Raw genomic sequence first — 18,065 nt, forward strand, 5'->3', positions numbered from 1 at the left:
ATTTTAAAGTAATTTAGTCTTCACTAAAGCTGGAGAAATAATTACCTATCAGCACACATTTTTTCAATGTTATTTATGTAGTTTTGAACAGGGTGTAAGAATGTGACAATGTCTATCAGCATGAACAACCAGAGATTTCTGACCAAACATTACTTCAAACAATTCACAGTAATAAAACAGAACAATAATGAAACTTCTTTTTCTAAGTGGTAAGTCAAAGTAGTTTCCAATAAAAAGTGAAGAAAAAGAACCTTTACAAGTCTTACAGCCCAAAGTTGCCAAACTGCTGTTACATTGCAATCTCTTGTGAGTAAGACCGGAAAGAAAAAAAAAGGAAGGAAGTTTAACACAGATAAACTGCACTAGTACTTTCTTTGTGAAACAGTCACACATCAGCAGTCAACATGATCGCTAAGGCATCTCCTTCAGAGTCTGTGGAGAGACACTTAACTTTCTGTTGCCATGTGCGGACAGCATCCATGGTCATCGGGGTCTACTATCTGGTAAGCTTTCTGCTATCTCAAAAGGCTCTAGTGGGAACAGGTGTTGGAGATTGGACATGTGTTGATGCCTCATTTACTGTGTTACTGATCAGTTAAAAGTAATGAGAGGTTTGTGAATTTTGTCAAATTGAGAAACATATGTGCTGTTTTCTCTGAAGATGTTTTTATTTGTCTTCTTTGGCCACTGCTGCATCCTGTTATGCAGGCACCTTGTAAGTACACACCTGTTAATGTTGGCACTCATGAGGAATATATAATATATATTATATATGTATGTCTGTGAATATTTAATGGATATGTTTGTTCAGATTTATTTCATATATTTCATCCATTAAGCCATTTGGTTAACGACAAGCTGTATGATTTTTTTTGTTGGCCATATGCATTCATTTAAATTTGTCTTTTCCTGAATAAAGAAACATTTCTTATCTGTCTATTTACACATTTTCTGTTAGGCAAATAAGCAAGACATACATGGGAGCCAAACCATAGTGTAAAAATATTTCACTTCTTTAAATTATTTTGTTCACCAAGGAGATTTTTTTCTCACTACTGCATTTAACTTGAATTTTATTCCCTTTTCTGTAGCAAAGGACTCTTTGCCTTAGGATATGTATGTCACAATCTCTGAGATTTCTGAGTTCATTAAAATGGCAGAAGTTCTTTACAAATTGCTAGCGTCACTTTGCAAATGACTGGTGTTTAGTTCAACAAGCTGATGTAGGGAATACGCTGTGCCATTTCTTTGCACCCTCAGTTTCCTATACAGTGCATCCGGAAAGTATTCACAGTGCATCACTATTTCCACATTTTGTTATGTTACAGTCTTATTCCAAAATGGATTAAATTTATTTTTTTCCTCAGAATTCTACACACAACACCCCATAATGACAATGTGAAAAAAGTTTACTTGAGGTTTTTGCAAATTTATTAAAAATAAAAAAACTGAGAAATCACAAGTACATAAGTATTCACAGCCTTTGCTCAATACTTTGTCGATGCACCTTTGGCAGCAATTACAGCCTCAAGTCTTTTTGAATATGATGCCACAAGCTTGGCACACCTATCCTTGGCCAGTTTCGCTCATTCGTCTTTGCAGTACCTCTCAAGCGTCGGTGCACAGCCATTTTAAGATCTCTCCAGAGATGTTCAATCGGATTCAAGTCTGGGCTCTGTATGGGCCACTCAAGGACATTCACAGAGTTGTCCTGAAGCCACTCCTTTGATATCTTGGCTGTGTGGTTAGGGTCATTGTCCTGCTGAAAGATGACCCGTCGCCACAGTCTGAGGTCAACAGAGCTCTGGAGCTGGTTTTTATCCAGGATGTCTCTGTACATTGCTGCAGTCATCTTTCCCTTTATCCTGACTAGTCTCCCAGTTCCTGCCGCTGAAAAACATCCCCACAGCATGATGCTACCACCACCATGCTTCACTGTAGGGATGGTATTGGCCTGGTGATGAGCGGTGCCTGGTTTCCTCCAAACGTGACGCCTGGCATTCACACCAAAGAGTTCAATCTTTGTTTCATCAAACCAGAGACTTTTGTTTCTCATAGTCTGAAAGTCATTCATGTGCCTTTTGGCAAACTCCAGGCGGGCTGCCATGTGCATTTTACTAAGGAGTGGCTTCCCTCTGGCTACTCTACCATACAGGCCTGATTGGTGGATTGCTGCAGAGATGGTTGTCCTTCTGGAAGTTTCTCCTCTCTTCACAGAGGACCTCTGGAGCTCTGACAGAGTGACCATCGGGTTCTTGGTCACCTCCCTGACTAAGGCCCTTCTCCCCCGATCGCTCAATTTAGATGGCCGGCCAGCTCTAGGAAGAGTCCTGGTGGTTTTGAACTTCTTCCGCTTATAGATGATGGAGGCCACTGGGACCCTCAAAACAGCAGAAATTTTTCTGTAACCTTCCCCAGATTTGTGCCTCGAGACAATCCTGTCTCGGAGGTCTACAGACAATTCCTTTGACTTCATGATTGGTTTGTGCTCTGACATGAACTGTCAACTGTGGGACCTTATATAGACAAGTGTGTGCCTTTCCAAATCATGTCCAATCAACTGAATTTACCACAGGTGGACTCCAATTAAACTGCAGAAACATCTCAAGGATGATCAGGGGAAACAGGAGGCACCTGAGCTCAATTTGGAGCTTCATGGCGCAAAGGCTGTGAATATTTATGTACATTTGTACATGTTATGTACAAAATTTCTAAATTTTTTTATTTTTAATAAATTAGCAAAAATCTCAAGTAAACTTTTTTCACGTTGTCATTATGGGGTGTTGTGTGAAGAATTCTGAGGAAAAAAATTAATTTAATCCATTTTGGAATAAGGCTGTAACATAACAAAATGTGGAAATAGTGATGCGCTGTGAATACTTTCCGGATGCACTGTACATCCTTTAAAATTTAAAACTATTTTCCAGTGAAATGAGCATTATTGCAATTTTGTCATAAACTATTTTTAATTACGTGTTTGTGATGTCCTGCTACTCCTAATATTGGCTTGTTATGAACTCTCCTATGTAGTTACAGTTTTTCCATAATACCAATGAAAGTAAGGAAGAATTTAAATGATTACATCATGTCCTCGTGACCCAGAAAGCCATCTCGCATTGATCACCCTTGGAAAAAAAGGATGAACAAGTGATTTATACTGTAAGAGGCCATCACAAAAAGGTTGTCAAAGTAATTCTAAAAGCTGTTACACTAATCATTACTTAAGCTCCTATAGATTCTGCAGATTCCTGTATTGGGTTATTACAAAAATAAATAAACCAATTATTTAATGTACTTGAATAATTGGCACTCAGTTAATAGTTGATTCCAGTCATAACACAACATCCCTAATGTTTTTGTAATAGCTTTGTTTTTTTCAAACTTTTACTCTGTCAGAATATGTGAAACTATCAGTTTCAAATTTGCCATTAGTCCTATGTAGGTTTATAAAGAAAAACACATCTTTTTACTAATTTCTCCTATTGGATGCATAGTGATGTGGGATTAGTGCTGCTACCTCATTCATGTAGTATTCTATTTTGAACCCCCTATCTGGTCATTGTTTGTGTGGAGTTTGCCATTTCTGTGTTGGTTTATCTCTAGGCACTCTACAATGCCATGTCCAGGTCTGCTTTCAGTCTTGTGCCTAAAATTTCCGGAATAAGCTCTAAAATCCCAGAATTGAATTAGGTAGTTTCAGAATGTTATGTTTTGGTCATTTCTCCAGTTTGCTTTTTGTTTAATTCATTTAAATTCCTCCATTGATTTTCTGTATTGATTTCTTCAATTTACAGTTGTTTTGAATCGGAGCCTATCCTAGTATCATTAAGTACAACATAGGAGCCAGCCGTAGAAGCAGTGCTAGTCCACCTTAGGGTATGCTCACACTCAAACCCACTATTGCTCATATGGGTTATTTTAGGGCCTGCTACCATTCTTACAAAGATATCTGTGTAATGTGGAAGGAAAACCTGAGTACCTGGCAGCCACAGGGAAAACATGAAAACCATGATGGAGTTCCAAATTATTTTAATTTATTGTCTTAAAGGTCACAACCAAGAGTAAGCCAAGCATAATACTGTATATGCTATTACAAATACAGTAGAGTTAAAGGTAAAGAGTTGAGTATAACACAAAATGACATATAATAAACAGAAAATGCAATTGCAATGCAGAACACAAAACACCATGTTATATTTACACTGAAATATACATACATATCTGGAAAAGCAGGTTTAGAAAGTGGATGGATGTTCAAACTAATATTTTTGGTAAAGAGTTAAGAGTTTATCCTACAGAATAAAAATACCAACCTGTTGTTCTGCTGGCTGCTTCTATACACCAATTGTATGTGCTTTCTGAGTTGCTGTGATACACATGCTTTACTGGGAATACATTTTATATTTTTTAAATATGAGACATGACAATCTAAGCCAATGCATTGTTTTGAGGCTCTACACTGAAGGAGTGTGCACAAAATGTATTGCAACTGTGTTTCATGTTTTGTTTGTTTATCCAGTCAATACATTTAAACATATTTCTTTTTTTTGGTATTTTCAAGGTGGCTTAAATCGATTTAAAATATAAAGGCAAACACATATTTGTAGCTATACACGTTGCTATTGAACATATTTGTAAGAAAAACATAATATTTTATGAACATTTACAGTTATCCTTTCTATGCAATCATCATATTTGACTGAGAAATGCAATCAATCGTCACTTTTCAACTGCATCCTCAAGTTCCTCCAGTGAATTCTTTGTTATGGTGCATGAAGTAACTTGTTTTGTATAAAATAAAGACTTAATGATATAGTGCCTATCACAATACTAAAATAATGAGTGATTGCAGGAATAGTTTATGTTCTCATTATTATTCTCTTAGGAAAAGGAAGTAGCAAGGCAATGGCTCAACCTGCCATTTGCCATATATCATAAAAATTGTATTATTTTTGCTGTTTCTTTTGGTGTATAAAATGAACTTTTTTTCTTTAATGTATTATTTTTCAGGTACTGTTTTTGCTTAATGCATTTAAATGCATTGCAACTGTAAATTTTGAGGGACTCCCATCAAACTTACTTTCAGGTTTCTGGGTGATATATTTTCTCTTTGATTATAAGGCAAATACTGTGATTCAGGGCAGAATTTCACTACAAACATGTATTTTACAATAATGAACAGATATGTCTAACCCCATAATTTATACCTCATTTCAACTTCGTTCCTACATGCAATACATGCATAATAATCAAAACACTTAAATGCAACCCATATTGTATTACAGTGCCTTCCACACAGAGCACCATCACAGAGTGCTTCCTCAAGTAAATACCTATATTATTGCTTTGTAAAGTCAAGAGGTCAAGATGTTATAAGCGACAAGGTCAAACCATTATATTTAAGAACTGTTCATTCTTAAGACATCCAGTGCTCAGTCTGCGTCATACAATTAGTCAGCCGGAAAAATGAGCCATCAGTTTCTTAAGAAAAAAACATTTTGCGCAATATCTGGTGACAACCAGACTCTCTTCAGTGAGATCCAACTTTATTTATTCCATTTAACCTTTTTAAAGACCCCTTAATGATGTCATGTTCTTTGCTGCTCACATTCTAATCTGTCAAAGTGGTGCATATATAAAAGTAACTTATTTTATACAGTGCCTTTCTATATGGAACACTATATCAAGGTGCCAGAAAACACCATTTCAAAGTGTTCACTTAGTGAAATTTGTGTATGAGTATGTTTAGAATGAAAATGGGGGAATTGACTTGTATGTGGCATCCTTGCAGTGGCTCTGTGAAACATGGTGCTAAAATTGAGACCTATGTGTTACAGGGTGCTAGGAATACAGGAGGAGTGTTAGCTAGAACCAGCCTGAATACCATCACAAATGCTGTACAAGTACAGAACTATAGTAGTTTTGTTCAGAAATACATATTTTTTGAGAATATAGCAGGTAAAGTGACCCTAGTGTATCATACAATGACTCAGTAGTGGGAAACAGAACCAACAGTCTAGTAGTTTTGAAGCTCAGTATCTCAGCTACTATATCACACTCTACCTTTCACTAAACTCTGTAATGACACTGGGAATGTACCTCTCTACCTTCTCTAAAATATGTTATTATGACATGGCTCTTAAAATATCACAGGCACAGGCTTGATATCTGCTAGAGGCTGGAGACTTTGATACAATTCATTTTCAATTTCTGGCCTAGCATACCCTGTATAGAGTTTTCCCTGTGTACTGGTAAAGAGGTGCCTGACTGGTCCAATGTTGGTGTGTACTGCATTCATCTACCACCCTTCCTAGAGTTTTTTCCTGCCTTTTTGATCCTTAGCAACAGAGTAAACGTATGAGAAATTAATTACTAATTCAATCATCTTATATACATTCACCTTTTTATGTAACTTGCTTATTTGGCTCAGGGCCATGGAAATCCAGTGACAGCAGCAGTGCTCACAAACAGGAACCATACCAGTACAATACATTTTCAGAAAAATCCATGCTCACTTACCATGGGTCAGTTCAGAGATGTCAATTAACCTGTTTTATATGTCCATTGCCTCATAAAGTGCCATATGATGGCACGATTATACTGTTAATGCTTGATCTAAATGCTTTTTTGGTTATAGTAATGAACTACATACAATTACTTTTACATTAAACTACTGGCCTTTCCGATTGTAAATCTAGTTTAGTTGTTTCAACACTTGTTCCAGTATTTTCAATGGCAGTAAAGCATCACACTAGAGAGGTGATTGTGTCAAAGTACTGTAATTTCTCATTTTGATTTAGCGTCTTGTTAAAAAAAGACCTTTGTTTTCCTGTTTCAGTTACATACTTTTAACACCAAACGCCTTCCTGAAAGTCAAGAGTTTAATGGTCAGATTATTTATTTGCATCTGGTTGTCAACCACCTTTACTTACCGCATCTATTTTCTAATTTTAACTGTTAGCTGGTTAAAGATTGTGTCTCCATTGTCACCTTATATTCCATACATATCATGCTAATTTTGTGAACTGGACATAAGTTCAATTTTAAATTTATTGTCAACAATGTAAAACTAAATGATGGATGACAAAACAGAGGAAAAAAAGTAACTGCCCAAGTAGTGTCTGCATATCATGCAGTGTCCATGTATTTCCAGTACTTGAATATTCCTCACACATTCATCCAGAGAGGGAAGGTAATGTTTTTCAAAAGACACTCCATTCATCCTCGAACAAACACAAGGCTATGATCAAAAGGGGCAAGACAGATGGCCTCTTGTCTGAAAAGATCTTATATGCATCTAATTCTTTGATCTGGTACTTTAAAAATTTGAAACTGACAATATTACTTGATTGATCAATAATTCCATAGTTAGAGAATATTCCTGCAATTAGGGAACAACTAATTCAGTACTGGGTGCACATCCATTGCAAAAAATGAACGATTCTGTAAGTATGCAAAGTATTCACTGACACTGGAATAATTTTTTTTTTGAAGAAATAACTGGATAGGACTGGCGAGCTTTGTTGGGCTGAATGGCCTGTTCTCGTCTAGAGTGTTCTAATTTTAATTTGCCAGTCAGCTTAAAGTCATGGCTGTGAATTGTTGGAGGACATCCATATGGATACAGGTTAAACAGGTAACATCAATAAAAAAGCACTTTAGCTAGGGTCTAAGCACTCTAAAATTGTTAATTCCAAACTTCAGCAAATTAATTCTGAAATTGCTCTGTTAATAGAATGAAACAGATGAAGAGGAATCCAGGATATTTTCTGTCAGCATCAAGAATTTATACTATTTCTGCATTAGCTCATCTTACCTGCTGGCAGTAGAGGCACCAAGATGCTTACAGTATACTGCTGATGTCTTGACATTAAAGTCTGACCATTAAACCCTTTAGATGTAATAAATATAGTAGTATCTTACAGGATTGACATGGCTTAGCTTTCTATAGAGCTTGAGTTTTTTCAGATAGATTTAGTAACTCAGATGTTAAAGGTACGCAAGCAGATAGACGTAAGAAATGTACTATATATGAGTAATGCGTCATAAAAAGTGGAACTAAAATGTAACAAGGATCCATCTACAGAGTTCAAGAATTTACCTTCAGTTTCATAATTTATAGACTTGTTGTGGTTTAGGTAGGGTTAACAAAGGACAGTTAGCATATTTTAATTCAACGCTCATCCATTTTATTTTTTGGTTCTGTCATGATAAGATTCTTAGAGAGAAGAGTAAAATGGTGTAATAGCAGCATAATGTTCCTTTATACTATACAATTACATTAGCTCAAATATATGTCATTTTGTAATAATAACCTATTTATTATCTAGTCATTCATTTTCAATAATAATTAAAAATGTATCACTTCTTTGGACACAAACACATTTGCTTAATATATGCATATACTATTTGAAGTAGATCTACTGTAACGTACCTAATTTTCAGTTTTACATAAGCTTTAAAAAGTGATGAACAATTAAATGTAACATACTAAACATAAAAAATGCCCCCCCCCCTTTTCCATATCATGTTTATTTTAGTAGGGGCAGTGGGCGAAGTGGAGCCAACTCAGAAGGACAACATTCAATTAATCTTTGCATCTGTCTATCTACTCAAACCACACTATATAATATGTTTGTATCTTCATGCACAAATTGCATGTTTTTTTTCAGCATGTGTAACAGTATATAGTGTGCTGTGTTTATAAGGAGAAGTGCCAATTTTAAGAATAAACTAAAGTGGATTGAATTAAGAAAGTTCAGAAATAAATGAACAGGCTTCAGAAGATAGACAGATGGGAAGATTAGTTGAATGTTGTGAATTTTTATATTTGTAACTAACTGGCTGTTCAGTAAAAAATGGCTCACTGAGAGTTCTAGCCTTGCTTCCTGCTCAATATATGTATACAGTACACTCACATACACCAGACATATTAGGATGTGTAACTAGCTCTTTCCAGGGTAGAATAAAGGTGTGGTCACTAGCCCCAAACCACAATTTAACCAACCATACCCACCATGTTGAGCATACCTGTACCAAATCTCAAAAATGCCTCTGGGGTACATCCTTAATAAAGTGAAGATGTAGTCATTAAATAAAGTTTTCCAAAAGTTTTCCAAAAGTTAATTTGTGCAATGTTTGGTGAAGATAAATCCAACAGGGTGGATTGGCATACACATAAACACATATTCAGCTTTATATACTGTGTTAGATTAAAAGATTATAAGATATACACATATTCAAATATATGTGTATATCTAAAGATTTTATCAAACCAAAAATGTCCTGAAAGCATCCAAATAATTATAAAGAGAAATCTGTTTTCTAAATCTACCTTTTCTCAGTCAGCATCAGTGAGATAAAAAAAAATTCAAAAATTAGCTAAGATTTATTGGTAACTCTTAAGTTTATCACTTAAATCCCTAATAAGCAGCAACTAACACATTATGTATTATATATTTTTTGTAATTCTTTTTAACTTAATACAAAACAATGAAAAAGTGTAGTAACATAAATGAACAGTCTTATTATTATTATTCGTAATGTTTTCTTATCACTAGCATAGTTAATAAAATGCCAACAGACTGTTAATAGTTGGTTAGCAATGGATACCTAAACAAAAGACCAATATAACTACACATAAACTAAATATTGAGTATATACTGTATACATTTGCCACTATGGCGCCAAATTTACAACTCACAACTCCAGAGTCTTGATATTTAATATCCTAGTCTGATGACTGTCTGTGTGTAGCTTGGAAATACTCCCTGTGTCTGTGTTGTTTTTTTTACAAGGCATTTTATTTTTTATCTTTGTCCCAAATTGATTAATTTCTATAATTACTATAAATATGTCAAATGTGAATGTGAGGATGTCTTGCAGGAGGCAGTGTTGTCTTGCAAGCCCATAATGTCAGTCAGTAAGTCATTCTCCAACCCACTACAGTGGTGTGAAAAACTATTTGCCCCCTTCCTGATTGTCTATTCAATAAAGGCATTTATTGTGCTGCAGGAGTTATCTATCTGCGATGCAGCGGCTCTTTATACTGTATTTCTGCATATTAAGATGGTTTTTATAACCATAAATTAGTTTTTGAGGGGCTGGTTGATTCAGACGGAGCACTACTGAAGGCCTAGGTGTGAGATGCACGGTCCGCCAATGGACCAGATCATATGTAAATTTAATGAACGTTACAACCCAAAAATAAACAAAACTGTAGAGAGGCCCATGAGTAAATGAACGGTAAAAAAGTAAGAGCGAAGCGACAGTGACTTATTGAGGCAGACAGGCCAGAGCACAATAGCATGGGGCTCAATGTAGTGCGCGTTAAGTCGATCTAAAGTGCGCGCTCAGATTTGAAAAAATATATCTTTTCAAGTTCTATTTGGATATAAGTAGGTTCTGTTTAGTTGACAGAGATATCTTTGGTGGGAATGTACAGTGGTGTGAAAAACTATTTGCCCCCTTCCTGATTTCTTATTCTTTTGCATGTTTGTCACACAAAATGTTTCTGATCATCAAACACATTTAACCATTAGTCAAATATAACACAAGTAAACACAAAATGCAGTTTTTAAATGATGGTTTTTATTATTTAGGGAGTGTGTTATATTTGACTAATGGTTAAATGTGTTTGATGATCAGAAACATTTTGTGTGACAAACATGCAAAAGAATAAGAAATCAGGAAGGGGCAAATAGTTTTTCACACCACTGTATATCCTAACTACAGGGTCACGGGGGTCAGCCAGTCAACACATTGCGCAAGACAGAAACAAAATCCTGGACAGGGTGCCAGCCCACTGCAGGACACACACCAAGGACAATTTAGGATCGCCAATGTACCTAACCTGCATATCATTGGACTGTGGGAGGAAACCGGAGCGCCCGGCAGAAACCCATGCAAACATGAGAAGAACATGCAAACTCCACACAGAGAGGACCCAGGAAGCAATCCCAGGTCTCCTTACTGCGAGGCAGCAGCACTACCATTGCGCCACCGTGCCGCCAGCCCACAATGTAATAAATGACTTAGGAAATTGAATAAATATCTATTTCTTTGGAGAACAATGCATATTTAAATATACTTTAACTGAAGAATTATAAGTGAAATGAAAATACTGTGTTAGTTTTATTATGATTATTATAATTTTAGTTTTGCCTAGTCATACATGACTTTTATATGCTCAGTTTTATTTTAGACTGTATTGAAGTCCACATTTCAATATCACTACCTCATAATGTTCTAACCTCCACTAAAGGACTCTTAAGGAAAAGGTTTGTTGCTCCCAAAAAAGTATTTTTAAAGAAAGACACTAAATCTTAAGAACTTGGACATATCATTAACACTTTAATAAACAGAAATCCTGAATACTTAGTTATAGTGTACTAGGGAAACAGTACTGAATTTTAAATTCAGTTATAAAACACCCTACATGTATGTATTTGTTTTGACAATTAACACAGCACTGCCACATTTTAAACTTCTAAAATAAGTTCAGCAGAAAGCTTTGTTACCAAATGTAGTTCCAAAATATTGTTATAGTTTCATGTTTATTCATCATTAGATGCTGGCTTAGAAGCTGCATTTTATCCACAGTCATTTCAGAGCATTTGAGCAATTAAATCACGTGTTCTTCATTAAGAATGCAGATACAGCAAAAGTTAAAATGACCTAAAATTTGCTGATCAGCGATTTCATGGAATGTTCCAAACCTCATCAGTTGAAGATGAGTATCGCTGAGTAGGGGTCCTGTTTGCATAGATCTTATTTATTGCACACTCTTGTAGAATGGTGAAGCATATAACCTTTTCTTCTTCAAACTGCTTTGCAGATTATTTCTGCAGATTAGAAAAGAAGCAGATAAAGCATGCAGCTGTTAGCAAAATAGGGGAAGTGCGTCAGTAAATCTGCTCACCACAAAAATGCTATGTGGACCATATAGAACTTTCAGCTAGCTTGCTTTTCATAGTGATTGTAAATTTATTTTTAAAATAAGCAACCAACTGCTGCTGCATAACAACTCAGTTGAAACTGTGAGTCATAATGAATAAAATCTAAATTAAAGTAAAATCTACAAGCTGATTAAAATCTTGCAAGGAACTACAAACTAGGCAATTTTAATTTCCTTGGTGTTGTTTTGACTCCTGTAGATCTGCTATGGTATGCTATCTCAGTCGTCCACTTCTACTCAAGTCTCATATCACCCACTTCCAGCATACTTTAGTCTGCTTTTGTCAACTCTTTATCACCCAGTACTACCCTATTCTGCTCAAATTCTCTCTATAAAACCAAGTTTTATTGTAGTTTTCTCTTATGCAGTCTCTGTCACCCAGTTACACTGTACTTAACGTTCATCTCTGTCACACAATTACACCAAAATGTGTTATCATCATATTGTGAGAAAAGTACTATATAAACATAAAGTATTATTATTATTATTATTATCATCTCCTTATAAGCTGGTTATACTCTACTTATACTTTATCAACCACTTGTACTGTTGTCTTTTCTTATTATACTTCACTACGTTATAGTTTTGTCTACATTCATTCTTTTATATTGGTTATGCCTCTGCCTGCTCTCATGTTCTCTGTATCACTCAAATACGGTCTAGTCTGTTTTAATGTGAAGCAAATTACCTGGTCTTATTCTGGCCATTTTATCTTTAACACTCAGTTATACCCTATGCAGCTATCATATCTTATCATATCATATTTTGTGAATTTCCCCTTGGGATTAATAAAGTATCTATCTATCTATCTATCTATCTATCTATCTATCTATCTATCTATCTATCTATCTATCTATCTATACAGTATTAAGATCTAAGGGTATGCAAACTTTTGAACATGGACCATCTCGTTATTTTCCTTATTACTATGTTTTGTTTAATGGTTGTTCTATTTTGTGATGTCTTATAGTTTAACTTGGATTCCATTAATAGTAAATGAAATATCTTTTGCTTGATCAGTCATCTTTTCTTTAAAGTATGGTACACGTCTTACAACTGTATATATTGCTTTTCTAATCCACTCAATGCGCTTTACATTGACAGTAGGGGATCCACTTCAAACACCGCTATTATGTACCATCTACCTGGATGATGCTTAGGCAGCAACTCTTGTACCAGCACACTCACCATACATTATCTGTTAGGAGATGAAGCACTGAGAGAGTTAGCCAGGGCTGGATTAACCATTAAGCAAAATAAGCATGTGCTTGGGGCATCAAGGGAAGGGGGGCACCACAGAAATTTTCCATTGTCAGATTTACCATGAACCATATGGTGCAGATGATCCAGGTTCCACAAAAATCGGCTCCCGTGTGAAATGAAAAAATTACATACATACTGTCAACGGCACCCGAGCACAGACAGGCAGACATCTTGTTTTTCGCAACCACCACACGTTTATTTACACTATTTACAGTTCTTTGGTCACAAAGACCCCCAAATAATGGTCACAAAGACCCCAAATAATGGTCACAAAGACCCAGTTCAGTGCACAAACCCCAAATAACACAAAGTCCTGGCCACAATGCCTTTCTTCGGGCCGCCTCCACTCTCCACTGCTTCGTCCTCCTTCCACCCGACTCCAGCTCTGAATGAAGGAGCGGCCCCTTTATAGCTGACCGGATGAGCACCTGGTGTTCCCGGCATTCCTTCGTTAGCCGCGCCCCAGCGTGGCGGAAGTGCCGGCTGTCCTCCCGGCTGCTCTCCGGGCGGCGTTATAAATCTTCCCCCCAGCACTTCCTGGTGTGGCGGGAGTGCTGGGGAAACAAGTCCCCAAGGCATTGGGGCGCCTCCTGGCGGTGACCACGGGCTCCTACAGGGAAAGGCTTCCATGCCCTTGACCCGTGGTCCCCAAAGCAACCCGGAAGGCGAACCCCACGTGATCCAGGCAGGGCTCTGACCCTCTTCCGGTCCCTCCTGGCGTCCCGGCCGGGTCATGGCCCCTGGCATCCCTGACAATATATATATATATATATATATATATATATACATATACATATATATATATATATATAATAATAAAAATAATGATAAAAAGTAATGGCAGAGACAGGCTGGATGCCTTATCTCTACTAAGTATAGAAGTAGATATGCTACGTTAGATTAGTTCTGAGAATCAAAATTCTTTGAAGTTAGAAAAAGTAAGGGAACATTTTCCACATATAAATAAACTGGAGGTATACAAATATAAACATTATTTTCCATCTCACTGTAAGCTTTGTTCATTAAAAAATAAAAAAAATATTTTACAATTTATTATCATTTATATTTTGAATTAGATATATATGGGTTTACCAAAATCTTTTAAGTGTTTAGGGTTTTCTAAAGTTCTTAATCCGGCCCTGGAGATAGCCCAATTAGACATAGGAGATAATTAGGAGCTTTAATGGACCAGGACAGAATGAATATCGGGAAACACTCCACTCTTTTCGAAGGATGCCCAAGAATCTTTTAAAACCAGAGACTCAGTTCTTCAGTTTTACGTGTCACTCGAAAAACAGTGACCATCTTTTTAGCACAGTGTCTCTGTTATTGTCCTAGGGCATTTGTTCCACAAACAGACCACATGGTAAGCACCCCGATGGCCTCAACAACACCTCTTCCAGCAGCAACACAATCTTACTAGATGGTCTCCCAATAAAAGCACTGGCCAGACCCATCGTTGTTTAGCTTCAGGAGGATTACCTATTTTGCAGCTTCTGCTTCATTTTGTGTATTTCTTTCATGCAGTTTTACTGCGGTCCTGTTTCAATTTCTGTTTGTCATCACTGTATACCCTGTTTTGCTCCAGTCTTATTTATTTCTATCACTCAGTTTTATTGTAATCTACTTTCATCTTCTCAATATTACTCCGTTTTACCCTAGCCTAAACTTCTCTCTCTCTCTCCAAGTTATACCCTGCTCTGTTGTCATCTTCTTACTCGGTTTTAATGTAATATACTTCAATAATCCCCATATAGCCATCTGGTTTTACCCAAGTTGGCTCTCATCTACTTGCTAACACCTAGTTTTACCCTAGTCTGTTGTCATCTTTTCTCAGTCACCCAATTTTACCCTATTCTGCTCTCCATATCTCCATTATCCAGTTATACTGTATTTTGCTTTCCTTTCATCTTCTCTGTATTTTGCATTCATCTTCTCATTTTTAATGTAGTCTTCTCTTGTCTTTACTCTTTAGTCTAGTCTGCTACCATTTGATCTAGGCATTTTTTCTTATTTCCTCTGTATGAGGCTGACTCACCTCAATAACAGCAGATTTTTTTAACTTTTCGCTTAGTCTGAGGTTGAGAATGAACTAATTGTCTTCCTGTTTACTCCTAATAAAATTCTGAAATACCCTGTTGTGTGACAAACAGTGTACAATTATTCAAAACATTGGTCCATAATGGAACATAAACCTTTGTGCTGGAACGTTGGTAGTCTGTGCAATGTTCCAAGAAAAATAGGGAATTCCTAACCAGTGCTAGAATAATATTCCTTTCAAGAAAAAGTCAACCAGAAGCTTTCTTTCAGTATTTTAGTAACACAATGGTCAGAAATGGGGGGTGAAGAGTGTAGAAAAAAGCAAGGAGGAAATGCAATTAATACACAAATACACTTCATTTTCAATTTTCTGATGTTTTTAACAGTGAATGATAAGCAAGTAACAGTGGGCAGGTATTAAATAATCCAGAAATTAGAAATACTTCTGAACTACAAATATTTAAAACACCAAGTAAATTGCTTGGAACAGACAACAGCTCCTGTATAATAATCAAAGACATTCATGATTATGAATATTTTAGGAGATAATTAAAAGGTAAAAATAAAGACGGGAACCTAGCCATTGTTATATCAGTGTACAAAATATAAGATTTTTGCCAACACTGATAATCAGAAGGTCATCCCTATCCATCCATCCATCCATTATCCAACCCGCTATATCCTAACTACAGGGTCATGGGAGTCTGCTAGAGCCAATTCCAGCCAACACAGTGCACAAGGCAGGAACCAAACCTCAGGAAGGGTGCCAGCCCACCACAGGGCACATTACCTATCATAGGTAAATTAATACAAGGAATTAAAAAGACATAATGTATAAGAAAGCTGCTTACAGCATGCATGTTAACAGAATGTCTGAATGAATAGCCTAAACAAGGTAATAATATTTTACTAATAAATTTAGTTTTAAGAGCAAAACACAATTGAAAGGGGACATGACTTTCAACAGACTTTTTGTTTCAAACTTTATGATAGACTACTCTACTACTTGTGCTGCTACACCACTGAATGTGGAGGTCAACCAGTTTCAAATTTTCATCTCTTCTTTGGCATTCATGGTGGCTCCCATTTGGGAGTGGGGCTTTTTGTGAGCACAGAAGATTTTACTAAACACAAGGTATAAAAGAGGTAGCTACAATAATAAAGTGTGCATACAGAGTTTATTAGTCATAAGAAAAACAACATGTCAAAAAGACATTAATGCGTAACAATAAAGACAATAATAATTAGTAACAAACAAGCAGTGGAGGATAGAGAAATAAACTGGTGAAAAGTCAAAGCATGAAACTAGCTAAAACACATTAGGAAAGTTACAGGTCCAAAGCACAAGTATTTAAAAAAAGAAAAAGATAATGCACATGACCTTTTAAAAAGAACAGGCAACACATGCAAGAAATCCTATGCAATGCAAAGGGGAGACGTGATGAAAGGTAAAATGGACAGATGGGCCCGATCAAGGTCAAAAAGTAAGTGGAAGGCAAAGTGAATGGCAAAAAACATGTGTAGTGCATGGTTAATAAACATGTGGAATGTGTGACAAAATTAAACAAAAAAAAAGAGGAAGGTGTGGCCAAAGGCAACTATTATCTGAAGTGTTTGACAACAGGTAAAAAGATTCTGGAGGGCAGAGTCAAAAACTGAGAGCATGTGGAGTGTATGGCCAAATTCCAAAACCATGCGAAGGGATGGAGAGAGTGACAGCCCATAATTGGAGCAGCGCACACCTACATGCACAGACATACACACATTTGCTTACACCAAGCTAATTTACAGTTACCTGTCAACCAAATATTTACTACATACATGTAACTATTTAGCTCATTACACTGTCATGCTGAGCTTATTGGATGCAAACCTGAAACCAACTATGGACAGAATGCCAATCTACCATAGAACACACTCATTCAAAACAGGTCGGTCACTTTAGACATGGCAGTTAAATTAACCTCACATCTGTGAGATGAAGGAAACAAAACTTTTTTTATAAGGTGAAATCTTAATAAGATGAAGAGAGAATGTTTAAACTCCATAACAACCTTGATTGGATTAAGGTTGAAACCCAAGATTAACTCCTGCATTACAGTCATTCAAGTCACTATTAATTCCTTATGTACTAAACATCATTATTTTTGTAAAGGTTGCACAATGAATAATGCACTCCAATAGCCTGGAAAACAATGCAAAAATATTTTTAAACAAATTCCAAGCAAAATTTAGTATAATCATTTCACTGAATAATTAAAACTCAATTATTTATTTATGTGACATGAAACTATATACTTTACTGACAAACAAAATATTTCTTCTTTACTACTCCATACTGGCCTCTAACATAAGCCAGAGGTAGTTGCCTTGGTTTCCTAGAAAAGCACTCCCAAACTACTCTTATATGCACTGTTTTATTCATTTTTCAAAGTAAGATATTCTTCCTTTTTACCAAGAGAACAATTATCCTTTACTCCTATTATTTCTGAAGTTAAGTGAACTCACCCATTTCACAGTCTCTGCCAGAGGTCAACAAAGTAAATAACTTTGGGAATAAGAAACTGGTTTAGAATATACCAATGCCACATGACTACAGTGATAGAGGAAGGCCCCATGTGTGTTGATCTCTCACTACCTACTGTACCAGTAAAGGTTTACAGTATACACTACTCTGCTTTGTTTTTTCTCAGTAGTTCAGCTTAGAGTTCCACCTGCTGACCAGAAAGACTGCTTGCAGCTTCAGTTGGGGAGACAAGGGTGCCTTTGTTGACCTGCTTTTTTCCTATGGTTCCACTGACTTTCA

The 18,065-nt window shown here is 36.3% G+C and overlaps 1 protein-coding gene across 1 annotated transcript in view; it reads left to right on the top strand.

Moving 5' to 3' along the window:
• Positions 1-368: 368 nt before the first annotated feature.
• LOC120517241 (lysosomal-associated transmembrane protein 5-like) overlaps positions 369-18,065 on the top strand; it is a 34,429-nt gene continuing 16,732 nt past the window's right edge. Inside the window, exon 1 of the mRNA XM_039739432.1 lies at positions 369-503. Within this exon, the coding sequence (XP_039595366.1) occupies positions 405-503 (99 nt within the window). The 5' untranslated portion in view covers positions 369-404. The remainder of the gene's footprint in view (positions 504-18,065) is intronic.

This window comes from Polypterus senegalus, chromosome 17, assembly GCF_016835505.1.
Source record: "Polypterus senegalus isolate Bchr_013 chromosome 17, ASM1683550v1, whole genome shotgun sequence".
Taxonomy (NCBI): domain Eukaryota; kingdom Metazoa; phylum Chordata; class Cladistia; order Polypteriformes; family Polypteridae; genus Polypterus; species Polypterus senegalus.